The sequence below is a fragment of the Lepidothrix coronata genome, unplaced genomic scaffold (genome assembly GCF_001604755.1).
Source record: "Lepidothrix coronata isolate B3197 unplaced genomic scaffold, Lepidothrix_coronata-1.0 Scaffold141, whole genome shotgun sequence".
Lineage (NCBI taxonomy): Eukaryota > Metazoa > Chordata > Aves > Passeriformes > Pipridae > Lepidothrix > Lepidothrix coronata.
In genome coordinates, this window is record NW_016690321.1 from 1,867,813 (window position 1) to 1,889,202 (window position 21,390).

A 21,390-nucleotide genomic window follows, 5' to 3' on the forward strand; every position below is an offset into this window, starting at 1 on the left:
AATTTCTCTCTCGCTCCCAGTGATCCCACCAACACCCTCATCAGGCAGCTGTCGACTTGTGCCGCCACTGAGAGCTGCTCCTGCACCCAAGTGGTTGGACTGAGGAATCTCTTCTGTGGCAGAGGCAGACAGTAAGTCTGGCAGAATGGAATCAGCAACAGAGGAGATACACCACAGGTATGTGCCTTGTCTGCAGCCAGAGAAGGGGTTCTTTAGAGTTTCTTGATGAAGGTCATTTAAAATGTTGAAGGATTTGTTGTTTTCAAGGGACACTGCAGCATGTGTGTAAGTCCCAGATTATTCATCTCTGCAACAAGTAAGAAAAGGCCTTCAAAAACTTAGGTTCATAGGATGTAGATTTATTACCTTGTGCAAAATGCACTCTTTACGTGGAACAATAGATTCAGAACAGCAGAGGTTTATGCTGAAGAAATAGCTGAACACAGTGGAAGAATTACAGACCATGATACCAAAGGAAGAATTACAGAATATGCACGGCCTAAATCAGTCACAGCACAGTGAGGCACAGCAGCCATAGCAGATCCATTACTCCCCACTCAGCAGAGCCACAAATGCTTCTTTACTGACAGAAACATTCATCTACAGCATTCGTAAGATCTACTGGTGTTCACAAGTTGCAGGGTTTTCCTGAGAGGAGTAGGAATCTGTGTGTGCCTACATTTGGCAATGTTATTTCAAGTCCAAGACAAGATACAGGTAATTTATAAATCTCCCTGGAAAATAATGCTTTTTCTGGAGGTACTTATATCTATTCAACAGCCATGCAACTTGGTGGCCTGAGAAATGACTTTCTACAAATTTATTTTAAAAATAACCTTTTCAAATATGTACTTAAAAGGCTTATTTACAGTAAGTACAATTATTAACTCTGTTAGGCATATGGGCAGATGTGCAGACCAGCACACACATGTAGCTCTCAGATTAATTTATTTTAAGCTGCTTACATAGTTCCAAAATCCCTAATATTTGGCCCAGTTCATATGGCTCTAACAGGTGTAATTGGAACAACAAACATGTTACAGATCAGAAAGTATTCATCAAAAGTATTCATCAGGTCTGTGTCCACACTTAGCAAGCCTTCCTTCTAACAATTTACACTGTACCTATCACTGCAACACCTGAATATTTAGCAAATGCTACCATCAAAGATTAGCAGATCCTCTTAACTAGGTGAAACTTGATACACTAAACCCTGTAAAAGCATTTCTTTTTGTCATGTTTAGAAAACACAATTATGGCATGTCTTGGATGCCTTTCAGGTGCCAAAATTCAAACCCCAGTGTGTGCACCCAGCTCCCATCAAACTGCAATGAGAGATGCAAGACACTATCCATTTGGCCTAAACTAAGTGAAATGAAACACAGGAAAGAATGAAAAAAACCAACAGCAAACCCCAAAACAGCACACAGATTTCACTAGAGATCACACAGCATCAGAGCCAGAGATCAAACTCCAGAACCCTGATCACCTTCTCCACATGCTTCTGGCTACATTCACTATGGGGAATTAGGGCAAACTGGGGAAGAGGTAGCAACGTTGATAAGAAAGTAAAATGGATTAGGAAGCAGTGACACTCTAGTGGGTCAAAAATAGACAATCTAGGAAAAGAAGAGAAAAAGAAAATTTAGAATAACAGATGAAAAGCACTGAAAGCTACCATCAGAAAGGAAGTAAGGTGATGCAGCAGCAAGCATAAATAACAGGAGATGCAGTGATGAGAAGCATTTTTCAGACATGTTAAATAGTTGATTGTCAAAATATTTTCAGTAAATACACAGATGCCATGTTTGCCTCTAGTAGATGTATTTACTAGAGGCAAACAATAGCCTGGGTGGTAATACTGGGTGATGATACTGAGGGTAGACAACTCTCCTCTTTACTCCTTATCTAGCCCAGCCCCTAATCATATTAGTAGCTGCCTCAAAAGTATTATCACAGAGCACTTGGCAAAACCCAAAAGGCAATTGTGATCATGCCCTCAGAGTTCTGAAAAGGAGAATTACTTTAAATTCCATTAAATTCCACATAAAAGCTGTGTAAAGACTTGACACTCACCATAGGACATACTCTTCAAAAACACACTGCTGAAGCTGCTGGCACTTTCAGCATACAGTAAGCATAAACCAGAAAGGTGCTGTGACTGTCCCAGAACTGGACACCTCACATCTAGGTGACAGCCAGCAACTCACCAGTGGAGTCCAGCACAGCCACAGCCCTGCTTCCTAGGGTAGACAGGGACTCAGAATAGAAGAAAGGAATGGACCTTTGGGACAGAAAGAAGGGAATGTGGAAGACAGTAAGAACAGGTATTTCCAAATGCCTGAGCATTCAGCCTTTCTGAAATTATCAAACACTCCAATAAGCTGAAAGACCAGACAAGGTGTTTTTCCCTACTGCAGGCCTCTTTTGCATATGCCTGAACAAGGCCCAAACACATTCTTATCCTTAAAATACCAAAAGCATTCTCCACAGGCTTCAGAGAAAACCACCTCTCCACCAAACCCATCTTCCTGATTACCAAACCCCCTCCTTACACGGCTCTATAAAAATCAAATCTGTCTGACACTTTATTATCCCAAACCAGGATTTATCAAAGCTTTATTTTTAGAATCTGACTGTTGTGAACTACTGCTGAATGGGAAAAAACGGGGCCCTGGTCTCAGCAATTGTACCTCTGCATCTGGAGAGGGACCAAGCAGAAGCCCTGCTGCTGGCACTGAAAAAATTCAAACCCCCAGCGGGACCAGAACACATGGATCCACACAGCAGAGGGATGAATCCACCCCCATGTCCTATAACAGCTCAACATCAGCACAAATCAGAAGAAAAATGCATACAGAAAAGGTTGCTTTGCTTTTTCATCCCTCAGTACCCATGCCTTTTACACTCCACTGTCCAGCCCCAGTCCTGGAAACAGCCATCAACTGTCGATGCCCTCCATCACTTGACAACTACAGCCAGTTACAGGGACCTGCATCCCTGGAGGGCTGCATATCCTGAGGAGGATGAAAGAGGCAGAGAAGGGGCATCATGAGCTGCGGCCACAGATCTGCTCGATGTGGTAGATCTCCTTGGGACAGTCAGCAGACAAGACAAGAGGTGCCTCCTCTGTTATCACAACATCGTCCTCAATGCGCACACCAATGCCACGAAACCTCTCTGGAGCACTCATGTCATCCTCAGGGATATAAATGCCTGAAAGAAGAAAGGGAATTAAAGCACACAACACTCTCCAGAACAAGACCTTTCCCTTACTGCACCACCATGAGAACAGGTTTGGATTTTCAGCAACATAACATTTGATCCCAAAAATTTTTAATATGGCAAATTACTGTCTCCTCACTCATGGCTGTTGGTGGGCAAAGGAAGGAAAGTGTCCCTCTGTGCCCTTGGACATTAGCATATTAATAAAAACTTCCACAATTACACCTGGCCTTTCTGCACTTCTTGCTCTCAATGTCACATTCACAATGATGATTTTAACAATGGTCTGAATAGAGAGAGAGAAGAGTTAAGTATTAAATATCAGTTTCAAGCTGACAGCTCCAAATACAGTGACAAGTAAAAAGAAAGATTCATTGCAGTATGCCCAATTTGCAAAGCTAAGTTGTGAATGCCTGTAATTGCAGACTGTAATGCTTGAGACTTATACCACCGGCGATGGTAGAGGTTCAGTCTCAGGAACACAGAACACAGTACAAGCAAACCAACCTTGCTTTTCGGCATCTGTGCTCCACAATACTTTGCTGCCTGAGTCTACTTCCACCTTGGCCGTGTTTGGGAAGGAAATGGAGTGTTCTAATACTGTAATGACTTTGGGAAGGGAATAACTTAAGGCTTTCCAATACTGTAATAATTTTCAGTTTCACCAGAAAGAACCTGAAAGCTTTGGTCTGAGGTACCAACTAACCACTGAAAGCAATACTGTTATCCTCAGTGTTGCATGTTTTTGTCCACCACTGACTGCATGTCTTGTTACCTGGTTCAATGGTTATCACCATGCCTGGCTGGAACGGGAGTGACCGGGATATATCCGGGGTATCGTGAACATCCATGCCCAAGTAATGGCCCACATGATGTGGGCAGTACTTTCGGACAGCCTAGCAGAAGACAGAACAGGTGTCACGGAGGCAGTTAAACACAGCCCAACTCGTTCCAACAAAAAAGATAGAAAGAAGAGACAGAATACTCGTGTGCTTAACTAGCAGTCTTACTGTCATGACCAGATCACCAGGGACTGCCTTACATCTACCAGAACTGGATGGCCCCCAAAACCCACCACTACCAGTTGCCCATTATGAGCACATTGCAGACTGCCCTTCCCCCTCGCTGAAAAGAACAGCCCAAGCCCATCTCCATCTCAGCATGTCAGGAAAGACGTCACTTTTCAGTGCTCTGAGCTTTGCTGCCCCAACCCTTTCTATTCCTTAAACGTGCAAGCCCTGCGTGATTCCATCAGCCGAGCCTGACAACGGCAGCAGCGGATACAGCTGCTCCGTGCTGTGGCAAAGTGAGGTCCTACACATGGCAGAGCAAACGCTGAGCCGATTTCACTCAGTAGCTACAGCACGATTTTAATCCACCTCTACAGGGCACAGATACCGCCTACCCCCGCACTATCCTAATCACCCACCCTACCGAGGGGGAATCAAAGAGCTAATTCCTCCCTCCTCATTCCTCCCTCCCCACACTCCTCATTCCCAGAGGACTGAGCTGCAGCGCCGCTCCCGTCTGGCTGTGCTGCCACCTGCCGAGGGAATACGGCACGGCAGCCTCCGCCGCTGCCATGGCACCGGCACCGTAGGACAATTAAATCCGGCAGGAACCCGTCCGGCTGCCAAAAGCGGTAGTGCCGTCACCTGGTTCTGCCGTCTTTCCTGTACTGGCATCAGCAATCATGCAGGTTTGCAGTGGGTGTGACTGGATAAACTTATGTAACTGCAAACCAATCTTATTTATCCCTACGTTCAGCTCTAAGGCAGGCGAGTTTCCCAGTCTTGTTTACCAGGTGAATCCCAATACTGACACAAAATGGTGCAGAAGAGGCAGCAGGTGGAATGACTGAGAAGAATGGGCTGCACCTTTTGGTGGTACTGCAGATTTATGCAATGTTAAACAGATCAGAAAACTACAAATAACTGCCTGCAGCCAGTCCTGGACCCAGAATTTTGTGTTAGTGCCTATGTCCCTACAGTTCCCTTCAGACTGTGGTCTAAAGCTGAATCTGCAAAATGGCAAATAATGCAGAGCAATGGGAATGGATCAGCAGAGTGAGAGCAAGAGCCGAGAACAAATATTCACACTATGTGCATATAAGACTGGGGGGTTACTTCAGACTAATTTGTTGAAACACATCTCCAAGTTTAGCCCTGTCTTGAAAGAAATCCAGACCTGTGCTGAGACCAGCCCACAACATGAATTATAGCACAGTGTGTGGCAAAAATTAGAAGATATCTCAAAAACACATTCCTGACCCAAACTAAAGCAACTAACACTACCCAAGGAGAAAATAATCAGGCTTAGTAAGGGTAAACTGGAGTAAAAATCTTCAAGTACCTTGAAGAAATGGCTGTCAGTGATGCTGCTCTCTAGGACACCCAACTCTTTCAGTTTCTGTCCAATAAGGCTCAGCATGAGGCTGTAGATATTTTCCAGACTCATGCCTGGAGAGCAGAGGCTCAAGCAGGACTTCTGGATATCCAGGACAGCCTGGTATAGTTCTGCTTGGGGTTTGGTGAACCTGAAGACCATTGAGAAGGAACAAAGGACATATCTCACAATTAAACTGCTACTCAGAACACATCTTTGGGACAGATTCAGTGCAACGTTGGAGCAGGAAAAGTCAGAAAGCAAAGCAACTGTCTCCTTATATGAAAGGCCAGACAAAGCATCCCTGCAACACGCCCTTCAATACACCATGTAGAGGCAGGGTTTCTCAGCTGAGAACCTAACCCCCAAGAAAAGCAAGGCCAAGCTACTGCAGGAAAAAGAAAATACAGGACACAAACACACAAACACAGAGATATCACACCAGCAATTTCATGACTGACAGAGCTATGTACATGTCAACTAAGACTCCTTTTTTCTCACATACAACTGGAGTCAGCCACAGCTAAATGTACAAAAAAGCCCTCTCTGCACTTTAAGCATGCTGTAATAGCTGAAAATAGCAATGATCACCCATATTCATGTAGTAATTAATGAGGCAGTGGGGAATACAGCTTCTCATGCTGAAAGATTAGTTTATATAATTTGATTACTTTGAAGAACCACAGAATGGGACACGTTAAAACTACTCACACAGAGATTAAACACACATACACTCCATCCATCAATTATTTAAGAGCTTCTCAGTGTTCTTCAAAAAACCTTATTGTGGCATACCTTCCATTGACAGGCCAGGTACGTGTGATGTCACTCACATAGCAGGACAATTCACATCCACCATCTAACAAGACCAGTTCACCATCCTGCAGAATAACAAGAAAAAATGCTGTGTGGGTCAGTCCCGCTATTAATTGAACTGATTTTTTTCTGTCTGAGAGCAGGAAAGGAGGTTATGCACTTATTTTCACAAAGCAGTAGCAGAGGTGTGAATTCTTGTTGCAGAATAACACCCCAGGTGCTACTGGTTTTAAACAGGCTATTCCAGTTGGATTGTTTCTCTGCGAGGTAGTCTCTGACTGTTATGTTTATCTACTGTCTGAACCCTTACCATGCTGATTTTCAAACATTTTGGAGCAAAAAGACATTTACCGTGAACTATTCTGCTCTCTCAGTCCCATTGACACCTGAGTTGCTTACTCCTGCAAATTACACCAGTGACTCCTTCCACTAGAAGTCCTCTGCTAGTGACTGAGCCAGAAGGGTTTTGCAAAAAAACCCATTTATTTCTGAGCTATCCATAAGATCACTAACCGCTACAGATTTAGCCTTGCCATAGGATAGGAGGACCCAGCAAAATAATTTCTCTGACAGTGTATCGCTGCTGTAAATGCACTACTGAATAGCTTGAATCATCTTCCCCAACCTTTTCTAAGATATCTTTCTGAATCTGTCTGGTGATGAAGAAAAAGCTTTTGGAGATGTGAACCTCTGATTCACTTCAGCAAAACTGTTATATGTCAATTAAATCACTGACTACGCATCTCCCAAAAAGTCACACAGAAGGAAGATAAAGAGCCGAGAACAAAACCACTGCTTTGCTCTCCCTCCTTAAAGAAGCTAACAACAAATAGAGCAGTGGAATCTGTAAAAAGTTTGGATTAAATTCTCTATAGATTTACACTACATGTAACCTAGGGACTTTATTACAGAGATTCACTCCACAGATCCATGACTGTGCCAGCAGCCATGATGTGGAATGACAAGGAATAATTCTAGCAGATTCAGGGAAGGAATAACAAGCAGAATTTCACTGTTAGTGCTACTTCCAGTGGTATCTATCATCATCGTGTACAGTCAAGTGCCACAAACAGATACACAGGAGATAAATTACCAGTGGGCAGATGTCACTATCCCACTGAATAGACAGGCCATTAACTATCCATTTAAATTGTACTTTTTAACTTTTTCAGAATAGGTGGTTCAATCCATTGCAGAAAATCTGAAATTATAGCACCTGCCATCTTCCAAGCAATTAAACAAGCTAAGTAACAATTTATTGGCTAAGGGAATTCTGCTTGTGGTTTGATTGTTCAGTAAGTGCCTTATGTTGTGCTTCTTGTCCTCTTTCTTTAAAGCTGAGCCCACTAAATGGTGAACTGAATGATGCATTCAGATTCCTACCAAATTAGACACTTTGTTAGCCTATTTGGAAACAAGAGCTGTAGGAAGCAGCACACAAAGGCAAGGAAAGAGTCAAGTTTACGGGTTTAACCTCCTACTTAATAGTTTGGAAAAAAAACAAGTGACAGTCACTTAACCGAACAACTTTAACAGAAGCAACTGGAGTTACATCAGCACGCCTGACCTTGGATGACAGAACAACAAAGGAGGCTTCTTTCTGCCAAAAGCAGCCTGTCATATCTTTTGTACATTTGTCTCTGCAGATCATTTCAAGGTCTGCTAGATGCCAGCTTCAAGAAAATACAATGCTAGTGGGAAAGTTTCATCCTGCATTAAGACAGAGGAAAAATATGCTCCTCTGAAAAGTGAATAGTGAGCAGAGCAGTGGGGGAATACGGCTCCTGAAAATACTTATCTGAATCTAAAGGTCTATTGTCAGGAAAGCTGGAGAGGGTTCAATTCAATAAGGAGAATCTTCAAAATAAGACAAAACACATTAATTTACCTAAAGCCATATAATCCACCTCTTGACATTTAATGCTGATCCTTTTCCTCCTTGTTCCTGTTCTCTGCTTTGCTGGCCTACATGCAGACCAAAATGCTTTTCAGCTTCACCAGAGCAGGAATGCACTATTGCCCCTTATGTTGCAAAGCAAGACTAAGCAATGCAAGTGACAGCAGAAGATCCCCCAAGGTGCCTTCACTCTGCAGTGGCTCCTCTCTTTTGTGAGGCCAGTGACCCACCCAGCACCACACCCTGCTGTGCATGGTGTGAGAGCAAACCTATTCGCTAAATTATTTGCAGCCCTGTTTGCAAGGCCTTCCACTGCTCAGAAAATACTGCAGCAAGTGCAGAGAGGAGAGGAAGAGAAGTTAATCTGCCACTGACAGAAAAACTAACCAGGGCACGACTCCTTTCCCTTGCTCAGTTTATATTTAAGTGCTTTGATACGTTTAGTCAAAACAAAGAGCAGCTAGGGGACATACATGTGTGTCACAGCTCTGCATTTCAAGTTACTGGACAGTAGATGGGTTACCTTGATGAGCTGATTGTTCTTCACATAGTGCAAAGTGTTTGATCTGTTGCCACCTGCAACAACAGGGGGGTACGCCAAGATGTCAGCACCACGAGCCCGGCACTCGAACTCAAACTGGAACAATAATTCAGAGAGGAGAACATTAGTGCTGTTTCAGATGATTAACTGCCCTAGGGATAGGTAATCCATGTCCTACAACTGTTTTCTTAATTTGTACAACAGAAAGTGAAACTGGAACGTGAGTTTACTAAATGAAAGCAGCCTTGAATATTATCCAAGAACTCTGGAGAAAAAATACAGAACAATCCACTTTTCAAGAGTGTTTTAAGCCTGCATCTAGTGTCATGGAAGCTTTTTCTGGTACAAGCTATTCAATACCATATGAAATTCATTACACTGTCATGCATCCAGGTAAGGATTTGTTCTTACATGAAATAATGCTTATTTGCCATATAACATTCTGAATTTTCAAAGATCCTAAATGTCAGCATGACAATAGTCATGTTTTATTGCTGTCTTTTAAAATTACGAAGTACCAGCATATTTACAGCAGTATCTATTACCATGACTGTTGAACTAAGAAGGTTTGAAAACATGCACTACCTTGATGTCTGAGAGATGTAAGAAAAAGGCACCACAGGTCTCAAGATCTTTACCCTTCTTGAATGATGAAGCTGATGGAAGCATGGAAATGAATTGAACTTACATCTATAAAGACCCTCAATATATTAATAGCACCTCTTTTCTATAACTACCAAGATCACATGGGACAGAACACTCCAAGATGCATACATGGAGCAATGTATGTTTTACAGTCCTGCTCTAGAGTGAAAAATTGATCTGTAAAATACACTTTAATTAGTTTTCTTTACAGTTCAGTACTGCTGCTCAGTGCCATGTCAGCACAGGGCCATCTATGTCATAATAAATACAGGGTCAAATCCTGCTGATGTTTCTCAAACAGGCATCTCACTGCAATTCCTCATGAAGTTCCTTACCAAATGTGCAGGCCAATTAGTCCTTATTTTGTAACTGAGAGGTGTCTAAATTGCTTCAAGATAGCTGTGGTAATCTGATGTAGTAAGAGGCTAGAGGCAAGAGAAGCAGGCTTTATAAACAGGTGTTATAACTACTTTAATTCTGCACAATAGAACTGTATTATAGGATAAGATAACTATATCTCTGACTGTTGAGCAGGTTTGGTATTTAAATATAGTAGAAAAAGACATCAATAGCAGACAAATTTAGAAACCACTACGCTCCTTCAATAAGGGTGTTGGAAGTACTGCTGAAGAATTCCCCACACTGACTCTTCTGCATGTCCAAGATTTGGGTGAAGAAGAAATGTGCTATGGTGGGAGACACATTATAAAGAGATTGGACACTTCTCGTTTGCTGGAAGGATAACCAACATCCAGCCCTTCTATCTCACCTTCAGCTATAAAGTACTCACCTTTGCATACAGAAAGGCTTCATCCACTGGGGATTTGCTGGCAAACATTGTCTCTGTGAAAGCCTATGAAAAAGAAGGGCCTTTCAGTTAGCAAAAGAGACTGAATTTGAGAGAAGCTTTTTTTTTTTTTTTTTTAACCTGTTGTCTTTTGAGGAAGGCTCAAGATCAGCTGGCCCAGAACACCAGAGGCAGCTGAAAGTGCAAAGTGCTGTCAAGACTAGAACCAATTAAGATCTGTTCCCCATGAAACTCTATTTAGGAGCTGATTGACTCCAGTTTTTGATAAAAAGGATTAGATGGTTGAGGCTGATCCCATAGGTTGGCATTTTAGGAGTTGTCTCGCCTATGGATTCCTTCACATATGAGTGCCTTACGCAGCTTTTCCTTCAGAGAAGGACAAGCTGTACCTCTCTTTTCTATTTGGCTATCTATTTTGATAATATTTACAAAAACATAATTGCATTTGAGTTATCTGTCACATTTGTTTAAAATGACAAATGATTTCAAAAGGTATTTGAGGGAGAAGGGGGAATACAGAGACATACATAGGCAAAGCCTTCACAAAAATTGTTTCCTCAAAATAAACAGAATAGACAGGAAAGAAAATGGTGAGGGGAAGCAGAGCAGAAGCTGTTAAGAGAGTGAAAAGGCTACCCCTGAACAGATAATGCTTTTAAACAAAGTCTAACAGCTGCTGGCTTGTCTTTGCTTGAGTTACACTGACTGAGAGAAGCTGGTTGTCCAAGCAGCCTTCCCATTTCTCCTTGTCACGTGAAGGGAGCCGAGCCCAGCCCATGGCTGAGACACAGCAGTTCAGTAACAGATTAGACCAAAGGGATCCTTCCATCCAATGTCACCCCATCAACAGAATGCACTGGTTCATCTGGAGAGCACACGACCCCATTACCTCTGCTGTCACCCGTCCAGCTATCTTCATCCTTTCAATCTCTGCCGGGGATTTGATCAGTCGAAGGTTTTGCACTAAATGTCGGATGCCTTGGATGCGGTTTTTGCTCCGAGCTTTCATCTCAGCCAGTGGCTGCATGTAGTCAGAGTGCAGCTCTGTATGCACTGGTTTTGTCAAGTCATACCAAACAACGTTTGACTCACCTGGAATACAAAACAAAAGCTGACACAGACAAAAATAAATGTAGAAATGTCCTCCCCACACTGAACAGACTCATTCCTCTTAAATTAGACCTGCTGCTATATTTGAGACAAATAATTTCCTCTGAATTTGCATTGACAGACCATATAGACACTTTCACTGTCACAGGATTCTAGCAATCTCTTCTAAGTTTGGAAGATTACCAATTCATAGCAAGTATGAATTGGTAAGATTTCACAAGTCACCACTTCTGGGCAAATAATGGGGTTTAAGACCAACACTGAATATACACATTTTGTCAAAGTTGTACTTGTGTAATCTAAGTAGGCATTGCACTGCAGTGATGCCCATTCTGAATTGTTCTGTCATTTAGCCTGTCCCCACTGATGTAAGGCAATTTACCTTTTTACCCATGGAATCAGGGTCATGATCAACTATACTTCAGAACACTTTGGGGAACAACTGCTTATTTCAACCATTCTGAGATAAACTAACTCAGGACAAACACATTTAACTATGTGGACATTTATTTAGAACATGAAAGTTAGCACCCACATTCTCCCCACAGGAACATTTTAAACAGAAATTAGTAGAAAAGCCATTGTGAGTCACAGTTGATGCCCACCTAGGCCCCCTTCTTTGGGGATGGTAACCACTAGCAAGTGCTTACAGGAAGTGTCTAAGAAGCTGGGCATTTATGAAAGAGTATTTCCCTTAGCACGTGCTCCCCAGAATCCCCCTTCTGGTTTCTTCATTTCAAGGCTGCATCTTCATAACAGTGATTTACTGCTTTTCGTGGATCTTTCCCCCGTAGAATTAAAAATTTTTCACATTCCAAACCTTCCATGAGTGATCTACAACTTAAAAGGTGCCAAAACCTGCCATGTGATCATTTCATTCAGTGTTGTCTTTTTTTTAAATTATGAAAACCATCAAGTAATTGTTCCTACTCACCCTCTCTGTGCTTTCCACAACCATACACATCTCATACCTTGGCTTCTGTTTTCTCTTTTTCAAGCTAAGTGGGTTCATCCAGCATGTATCTCACACACTCCATACTGTTGATCATCCCTGTGGCCCTTTCTGTGACTTATCTATTTTCAATAAATCCTTTTTTGAAACAAAGTAACTAGGTCCCATAAAGCTCCAAAATTCACTCTCTCTAGTTGTTTGACCCCCCCAAGCACTTACCTTTATTATATTATCATAAGCGTTCTTCAGCTTCGTTTTATAATGCACTTAAGTTCCCCCTGGATTATAAGCACTGAGGCTACACAGTGATGTTAAATGCAAAGGATTATTTCTAGAGGACAGCAGTGTTCATATTTCAAGAGCAAGTCATCATCTAGCTAAAAAAATGTGAGTGGACTAACAAACTCCCTGTATGGATAATTTTCCAAGTCTACTGTGAATAACATACCTTCAAGTTTCCTATACTTCATCTGGTTTTGGCTCTGTCAGCAAACAGATATGACTAGAACACTAATATGTTCTTGCTTATCCTGTTCCTTAACATTTCACAGATGTGTATCCATGTGCATGACAGTCTGCACAAGAAATTCAGAGGGGAGAAAAAACTATTATTTTCAGAATGCTCTTAGGCACATGGTGTGATTCTTGGGGGTGGTCCTGTGCAGGACTAAGAGTTGGCCTTGATGATCCTCGTGGGTCCCTTCTAACTCAACATACTCTGTGATTCTGCAAAAACTGTATTTCCACTGGTGGCCCTCAACAAACTAACAAGAACTTCCAACTGCCTTTGTCATAGTAATACCACTGCACCTTCTTAAGTTCATTATAGTCTTGAATTGATGTCACCTCCCAAACCCATACCATTCAGACTCCGAAAACCACATCTCAGCCCATTTCCCCTTTATTTTTTGTTACCTTTCAGCTTGGCCACCAAGTGCCTGAACTCATCGATGGTGTAAGCTTCATCTACTCCTGTGAGAGCAATGGCCCCATCTGGGCCTGATCTGGGCCCGTCCCATAACTCTCGCTTTGGATCTCTCCGGGGCACAAAAAGTATGGATTTGTGGGATGGCAGCGCTTTGCCAGGAACGCTCTGCAGCACCAGGATGCTGTCAGGCTCCTGAAACCCACAGAGGTACAGGAAGTTAGTGTCCTGGTGGAAAATGTAGGGGATGTCATTGCTCATGTAATACGTGGGGTTGGATAGCAGAATCACTGTGTGGTCCAATCCATCCCAGCCATGGGCTTCCTTCTGGATCAACACCATCAGTTTGTGCCGGCGAAGAGCATATTCCACCTGTGACAATCCTGGGGTTACCTCTCCTGTGAATACAAAACAAATAAGATGGAGAAATTCAAGGCACTTAGGACATTCTATTAGTTGTAACCTGATTCCTGCCTACTCCCTGATGCCTTACATGTGCATGGCTTCGCTGTAATCCCTCACAAGCCTTTCCATTGCTTTCCTGTGCTCCTCTTCAGCTTCTATCCCCCTAGCACATTCTCACTCAAACTGCTTCTCCATCACGTAGAGATAGAAATTTATTTCAGCCAGCTGGATTTTGTGTTATGTATTTCTGTGCAAAGGCAGAAATCACAAACCTGGTAGATTTAGATAAAAATCCAAAACAGATGGATGTTTGCACAGAGACATGCAAAAAAAAAAAAAAAAAAAGGGAAGGGGTGAGGCAAACTGAACTTTAACTGCTAAAAACTGATGGGTTTTACAGCATCTGGACATTGAACAGAAGTTTGTCTCCTGAGGTTGAGCACTAATTCCCTCAGATAAAGCTAGAATGTCTGTTCAAATACACACTAAGTCAACTCATAAAATGACTAGTTTTAAACCATAAGGGGCAGATCGAGTGTTACAGATTCTGGGAGATCATGCAGAAACACAGAGGTTGCAGAGTCTAACCAGTCACAAGATTCCAGGCAGAACCAAATCACGGACTGCAGGCTGGCAGACTCTGATTAAGAGAAGGGATCTTCTTCAGGGCAGATGTAGCTTTTCTCAATATTTAAAAATTCAGATTTTTCCAAAGTTAAATTCTATATTTCTAATGACACGAAACAAACGATCTCTTAGATGAAAGAACTCTTTAAACTGTTCCAGTCACAGAAGATATGAAGTACAGCAATCAAGATACTCACCAAAACCAGACTGAAGTTGAAAGGACAACCAACAACAGCTGAAGTATGTATTTTTAAAAATGTGAGACTCCCTAACTATGATCTAAATTAATACAAGAGCCTTAATCAGTATGTTGGCTAATATCTTATATTAACATAGACTACATTTTGATACTTTTCACTTTCTACTTCAGTAATTTTTTCTTCCTCTTTAATGTATAATTCTAGAATAAAAATTTACATTTGACTTGTACTGTAAGTGGATTCTTGCATAAGTGCAGTGGGAGGGGAAACTTCTATCCAAAATGTTTTTCTTTGACAAAAGAGTTTAAGAAAACTATGTATGCTGTATTTGTGTTAAATTTTAGACCTTTTCAAAAACTTACATTCCCAACACCTATTAGATGTAAAAGTCTTTAAAAAACCCCAACCCCCCAAAACAACAAAGAAATAAACCCACCATATTTGTTTTACTCTATAGATCTGGAAATTACAGAGAACATAGAAAGTGCTGTAGTGCAATCTGATCTCACAATTCTGCAATATTATATGGCAAATTTCCTATGTTCCACTGCATTCCAGTCGGCTTTCTAACTGCCACAGTCCAGCGAATTTTAGAAGCTGCAATATGGTGGAACATGGGAATCCCAGCTGTCTTCCAACTGTGAGGCCTGGAAATTCTCTTTGCCTTAAAGGCATTTGCTTTTTAAAACAATAATTGCAATAAAACAATGTCATATTATTTTAAGGAAAACACCTCTCCTTTATTAAAAGGAAAAATACTATGAGCAGCTAGAATTCACTTCCACTGTTTCAGCTTTGAGTACTTTTAAAGGGTTGGCCTCACAGTGAGCTGTCAATCAATGCCCTAAGCAACCTGATCCAATGCTGAAGCAAGCCCAGCTCTGAGCACAGGGTGAACCTGTTAACCTGTGAGGTTCCTTCTGACCTGAATTATTCTACATTTAAGTATAGAAGTATATGGTTACATATTCATCTGTTCTCCCTGTATACCCACCTGTGGAAGAAGAACACAGAAAAGAATGTTTTCCTGGACATATTCTTGAATATATTTAAATATTTTTAGGGAGTTTTTTAGATTTAGTTGTGGTCATCTCATACCTATGTGCTACCTATTTTCATTATATCTCAAAAAAATGTAAAACTTCAGTTTCTTTTTCACTGTTGCTGTCAAACTTCATAGTCACAAGTCTCTTTTTCCCCTTTTCCTTACATTGAATCCCCTTCTGAAGAGGGCACATTCTTTAGACAAGTGGTGTCCATCTATCAATGTCCCTCCCCAGTCACCTTTTCTGAATGGCACCTTTATATGAAACATTATGGCAGTTCAGCTTGCACAAAAGACTCACTCTTAATAAAAATCATATGTATTTTCAGGACAATGAGCTCCCAAAATGCCATTGCCACGAAAGGTCTGCAGCACCCAAGTAAGGACCCTGAGCACGCCACGAGAAAAAGGTAAAAAAGCAAACCCGTGAAGCCTATTTTTGGAATCAGTATCATCTCAGACAAGGAAATTAGTTCCTAAATATAATTACTGCCTAATGAAGGTAATCATAAACAGCTGAAACTCCAGACAACTGTATCATGCAGCAAATCAATGTGCTCAAAAAAGCAGAGACAAGAATGAATACCAATAACCCGCTCACACAGTACCCAAACCTTACCTGGTTTGAGCAGATGTGGGTGTGTGAAAGGGCTGGGCTGGCCCAAATACCGGTTTGGAATCTTCTTCTGCTGGGCAGGCTGGATGGAAAATCTTCGGAGAGCACATGACTTGCAAACTGGAGGAAAAGAAATGCATCACGTCAAGGTGAGAAAACCCCTTCCAGTTAGAAAATTGCTGAATTCTACTACAGTCTTCAGACTTTTAGTAGCGTTCATTCACTTACATGGCAGAAATATCCCTGCTTAGCTTCTCAATCTGTTGTGTACCACCATAGTTTATGAAACAATATGAACACAACTCAACTAGTGATCAAATACTCATAAAACAGATTGAAAGAAACGAACAGATGGTAAACCCGACAATCCAGCAAGAAAACCCAGGAAGCTCTGTTGGTTTGCACATCCCAATTCATACACTTGGTGTTCAGGAGGTACCTGATGCTCTCCCTCCCTTGCTTCCCTCAAACACCACAGGGCTCCAAGCACAATGCCTGTATATTGTTTCTTCTTGACTATATCTTCAAAAAATATCCCTCACCTTGAACAACTATACAGTTTCCAAGGCCTTTCCAGTTCTGTTTTTTACTAATAAAACAGCAAAGAAATCATCAAATAACAGGTTTATACAGTAATGTGATTTTTTTTCCTGTATGAAAGATACTCCAGAGTCCCTATTTATGTATTCAACTTACTGGACAGTAGCATTAGCCAAACGGAATAATTATGTATCCCACCTCCAAATCCACACACAGCCAAAGCAATCAAGTTTTAAAGCGAATTACAAGCATAAGGATACATCTGGGAGCTGGGAGTGGGCATGGTAAGACAAAAGCTAAAATGAAACATGAATTGTCAGAAACTTTACCAGCTTTAGAATTCTCAGCCACAGCCTTTTGCAGCTGAAAAACTGCTTGTGCCTAGACACAAATCATCAAGACACGGGGAAGGAGAAGATAATCAGAGGGTAAACGTCTACTTGGTGTTTTGAAAAGTGGTTGTCACTTACCATGCACCTACTACAAAATCAATTTGTGTTGCCATAGCACGGCACTGGATTCTTAGAACAAACAGTAATTAAGTCTTCACTAACATAAGCAAGGATAAGACAAACAAACCAGCTGCCCTTCAGGGAGCCGAGACTCAGGGGATTACAGCAAAACATACAGACCGTGGATTTACAGGGGGAGCCAGCATGACTGGCCTCTAATTGAAGATCACTTATGCACGACAACCAATTGTCAAAACACGAAGCGCTCACTATGTGATGCCTGACTGGAGACCCAGGCGGTGAAATACAACTGCAGCTTTTTGGGCAGCTCAGTTTAAAACAAGTGTCTCCACTGTTTCTCTCCATGTGCACAGCAAACAGGGCAGCTCGCAACGAGACGAGAGGACACGGCGGGCATTAAACAGAGCAACGTTTTGAAGGGAGCACCGACAGCGGACCGAGGGGCGAAAGCGGGGCTTTGAGCAGTGATAACTGGGTGTCGGCAGCGGAGCCCCGGGAGCAGGCGCAGGCCCGGGGGCAGGGCCTGGGGGCGCGGGTGCGGCGGTGCGGGGGAGGAGGGGTGTCTGACCTGCGGCGCCGCGCCAGCCCCTCAGCGCCGCGGCGAGCGCCGGGCCCCGCAGGCGCGACATGGCCGGGGCACGGGCCACAGGGCGCATGGCGGGGCCTCCCCGCGCCGCGCGCTGACACCATCGCTGCGCGCCGCCCGCCCGCCGCCAATGAGCGGCGCCGCGCCGGCTTTAGGCGTCCGCGGAGGCCGCCTGCGCCGACCACGAGGGGGAACGCGGGCCACGGCGCGGCAGCGAGGGCGGGGGAGAGCGAGCGGGCGGCAACACTAAGCAGAGAACAGAGTTGGACGCGGTCACCGCCGCCACCTCCAGAAGATTCCCGCCGCCGCGCCGCGGAGAGCGGGCGGGGCCCGGCGAGGGGGGCGTGACCTCGGGGGGGCGTGGCGCGCTGGAAGCTTCCATTGCGCCAGGCGGGGCTGTGGGCGCGGCAATGTGGAGGGCAATGCCTGTGGAGGGCGTGGCATTCCCCGCAGTGGGCGGGGCCGGCGCGTGATGGGCGGGGGGAGGCCCTCTGATGGGCGGGCCCTCGAGGGGCGGGGCGGGCTGGAAGGTTCCGCGGCGAGGGGGGCGGGGCAGGGCAGCGAGCGCGCTTGGGCCGCCGCCGCTGGTGCTGCTGCTGCCGCCGCCGCTCCGCCATGGACGCGCGCAAGCTGAGTGAGCTGCGGGCCTTCGTCCGGCTGTGCAAGCAGAACCCGGGGCTGCTGCACACCCCGGAGCTCGCCTTCCTCCGCGAGTGGGTGGAGAGGTCGGTGCCGGGCCGTGGCGGGAGGCGGCCGTGAGGGGAGGAGGAGCGGGGGGAAGGGTGTTGTGGCGCGGGACGCGGTGTGAGGGGAGGGGGGCGTGTCCCCTCGGCGCGTGCAGGCGCGGCCCCGCCGCGTGGCCGGGTCGGGGGGCGCGCGGTGTCGCCCCCGCGGGTCCAGCCCGGCCCTGCGGCCTCCTCGGCCCGGCCTAGCCCGCCGGGGGCACCACTGGCGCCTTAAAAAGACTTATTTTTATTTTGTTAGTTTTGTTTCGTTAACGCCGGCTATGTTGCAAAAAGCCTGCCCCCCGGCCATCTCAGTGGCTCAGCTTTCCAGGCTGGAAAGCCCCAGAGTAATACTTACAGAGCTAATTCTCGCATTACGCAGCAGAGTTGGCTAGCCTGTCTTAAAAAGAAGCCGAGTTTGTGGGGAGGTGAGTGGCGTTAATTTACATCCCGGTACCCAAAAGCATAAAATACCCGACAGCTATGGTTCCTGTCCAAAGCGTGTTTTGCTCCTTGAAGTTCCACGTATAAAGTAGTCGAAGTCTGTGCTCCCCGTGAGCCTCTTCAGACATCTGCTGTTTATGCTGCGCGGGGCCTGTCGTAGCAGATGCTTCTCAATTAAAAATCATGTTTGGGTTCCACCCTGAGTGCCCAGAAACACCAGGCTGGAAGGGCTGAGGTCCTTTAGGAAGCGAAGGAAGTTCTTGCAGGTGCACACTTTATGCAACAGCAGGTTAAAAGATTTTTATCTAGTGACAAAGTGGGATTTGTTTTAGAAAATTCGTTTTAGTTTGAAGGTATTTTAACTGTGCTTCCTGCTGTATAGTATTTGTAATTAGTTGAAAAACCAGCAGGGTTTCGTGTGCATATATATATATATATATATATAAGTTAATAGTGGCATTTTACAATATGTCCTGTAATGAAAATGTCTACAATGAACTATTTATTAGTGGTTCTTTACAGCGATGCTTAAACTTCTTTATGCATCTGAATACTAGTGTGGTTGTAAAACCACTCCTATTTAACTTAACTTGGCTTTGCAGTACTGATAGTAGCTGCACCTACGTGTAGGAAGGAGATGGATGTCTGTCTTACCCTTCTGAAGGTCTTTAGTTCCTTTTGCTGCTGCGTAAAAGACTTCAGTGCCTTACCCTAGGTTTTCTCCATTACTTCTGTTGCCTAATTCTGAAGGTGCGGACAGAGTACTTTGAGAGAGAGAGAGAGGAAGAACACTGACTTCTTTTGGCCAAAGAAAGTGTTAGTTAGATGGTCACCTTTCCATTCCCTTTCTCCATATTAATGGGGAGGGCTCTATTTTGGAGGTTGATTTTTAGAGTTATGCTTGGTGCTTTTCTTATAAGTATAAAAATTAGGTTTTAGAGCTGTGGAGTGTATTTTCATGTAAAATCTTCACTGGATGTCTTTATCTCAGAAGTAGAAAAATACTCCAGAGTAGAACCTTCTACAGCTCTCTGAAGTTTTCTGATTTTCCTCACACATTTGAGCTAAATATTTGCCGAAGTTATACACTTGGTGGATGGTAGTGGTAGCCAGATCACTTTTCACGTAAAACTGTCTGGAAGTCTGGTGGGTTTCCCTCTGCTTTTCTGTAATAGTACTGCTTGCCGTAGGACTATTAAGTGCATTTATAGGCCCTTCTTCTTTGGAAACTGCTTGAAACAGCATGGCCTGGCTTCAGGTGGAAATAAGCTCAATAACTCTTATATCCCCCACTGAATTTTCAACTAAAATGCTGCTAATTGCTTTGATTTTTTTTTTTCTTAAACTTAATGATTCTAACTTAGATTATGCTAGCTGCTCAGAAAGCCAGAAGGAGATGCTTTATTTCTGACTAGCTGTTAATATTGCATCAGAAACCTTAAGTCTTACCTGTTTTCATGCACTTGTTGTCTTCTAACCTTTATTCTGTCTAGCTGTTGTATTTAATTTCTGTATGGATGCTCTTCGTAGAGAAAGCATACAGTAGTGTGTGACATGTTTGGAAAGTGTTTTGACATCCCTTTTAGTCATGCTCATTTTTTCATAATTACATAAAAATACAAATGTTTTACTTGAATTGTTATGAAATGAGTCATTAAAGGAAATGTGTTTAAAAACTCTGCAATTGAACAAAGAAACAATAGCAGTCTTTAGAAGTAAAGTGCAGAATCCCTAATTGATGAACAGGGCTTTTTGCCTTTTTTTTTTGTTGTTGTTGTTTTGGTCAAATAGACTTTGACCCTTTCGATTTCATGGTAATCCAGTTTCTCTCTAAAGGTAATTTTGCTGTCAGTGATAAAAGTGGATGCAGAAATAACAGTTGCAGTTCTTCCAGCAAGTCATAAACACCGCACTTCTTGTGGCTGTGATGAGTGGAAGAATGCAGTCATTGTTGCAATAGAGTCCTGACAACTCCCAGGAGTTGTTACTGGCATTGCACAACTCTGTTTTAGTTTATTATGTTTTATGGTTTTTTTTTTAATTAAACAGAGGATTAATTCAGAATCTATTTGTGTGTGTGTTCTTTTATACAGCTCAGTACCTGCCTTTTCCTCTGAGAGTATCTTGTGTATTCCTGTACTGTTGAGGTTAAATACATTGCAAACTTTGCAGATATCCTTGCTGTGCGTTTAATCATTGTAATCAAATACTGAGTTGAGAGATTTTAGAGTAACTTGCTTTTGAATTGCTCTGGAATTGTAACTAGTTTAAATAGAGAATAACAGGATAGCAAAAGCATTTCCAAGGACTGAGTGAAACCGTTAAGCCTTGGAAGTTGTTGAAATAGCATATTATAAAATGTGCATGTATATTAGTTAAACTGATCTCAAAACTGTTCCAAGCTTGGGTATTCTGGGGGAGATGT

General features: G+C 43.3%; 2 protein-coding genes across 2 annotated transcripts in view; one reads left to right on the top strand and one right to left on the bottom strand.

Annotated features, from left to right (window-relative positions):
* Window positions 1-338: 338 nt before the first annotated feature.
* On the bottom strand, window positions 339-17,865 carry XPNPEP3 (X-prolyl aminopeptidase 3). Its single transcript, XM_017827627.1, has 10 exons — window positions 17,779-17,865; window positions 16,201-16,317; window positions 13,295-13,702; window positions 11,207-11,409; window positions 10,300-10,362; window positions 8,847-8,960; window positions 6,406-6,491; window positions 5,578-5,761; window positions 4,001-4,121; window positions 339-3,216 (listed from the first exon to the last, which is right to left on the bottom strand). The coding sequence occupies exons 1-10, from the start codon at window positions 17,837-17,839 to the stop codon at window positions 3,050-3,052; spliced, it is 1,524 nt and encodes a 507-aa protein (XP_017683116.1). The 5' UTR covers window positions 17,840-17,865; the 3' UTR covers window positions 339-3,049.
* A 493-nt stretch (window positions 17,866-18,358) lies between these two features.
* ST13 (suppression of tumorigenicity 13 (colon carcinoma) (Hsp70 interacting protein)) overlaps window positions 18,359-21,390 on the top strand; it is a 21,883-nt gene continuing 18,851 nt past the window's right edge. The window contains exon 1 of the mRNA XM_017827569.1: window positions 18,359-18,521. Within this exon, the coding sequence (XP_017683058.1) occupies window positions 18,412-18,521 (110 nt within the window). The 5' untranslated portion in view covers window positions 18,359-18,411. The remainder of the gene's footprint in view (window positions 18,522-21,390) is intronic.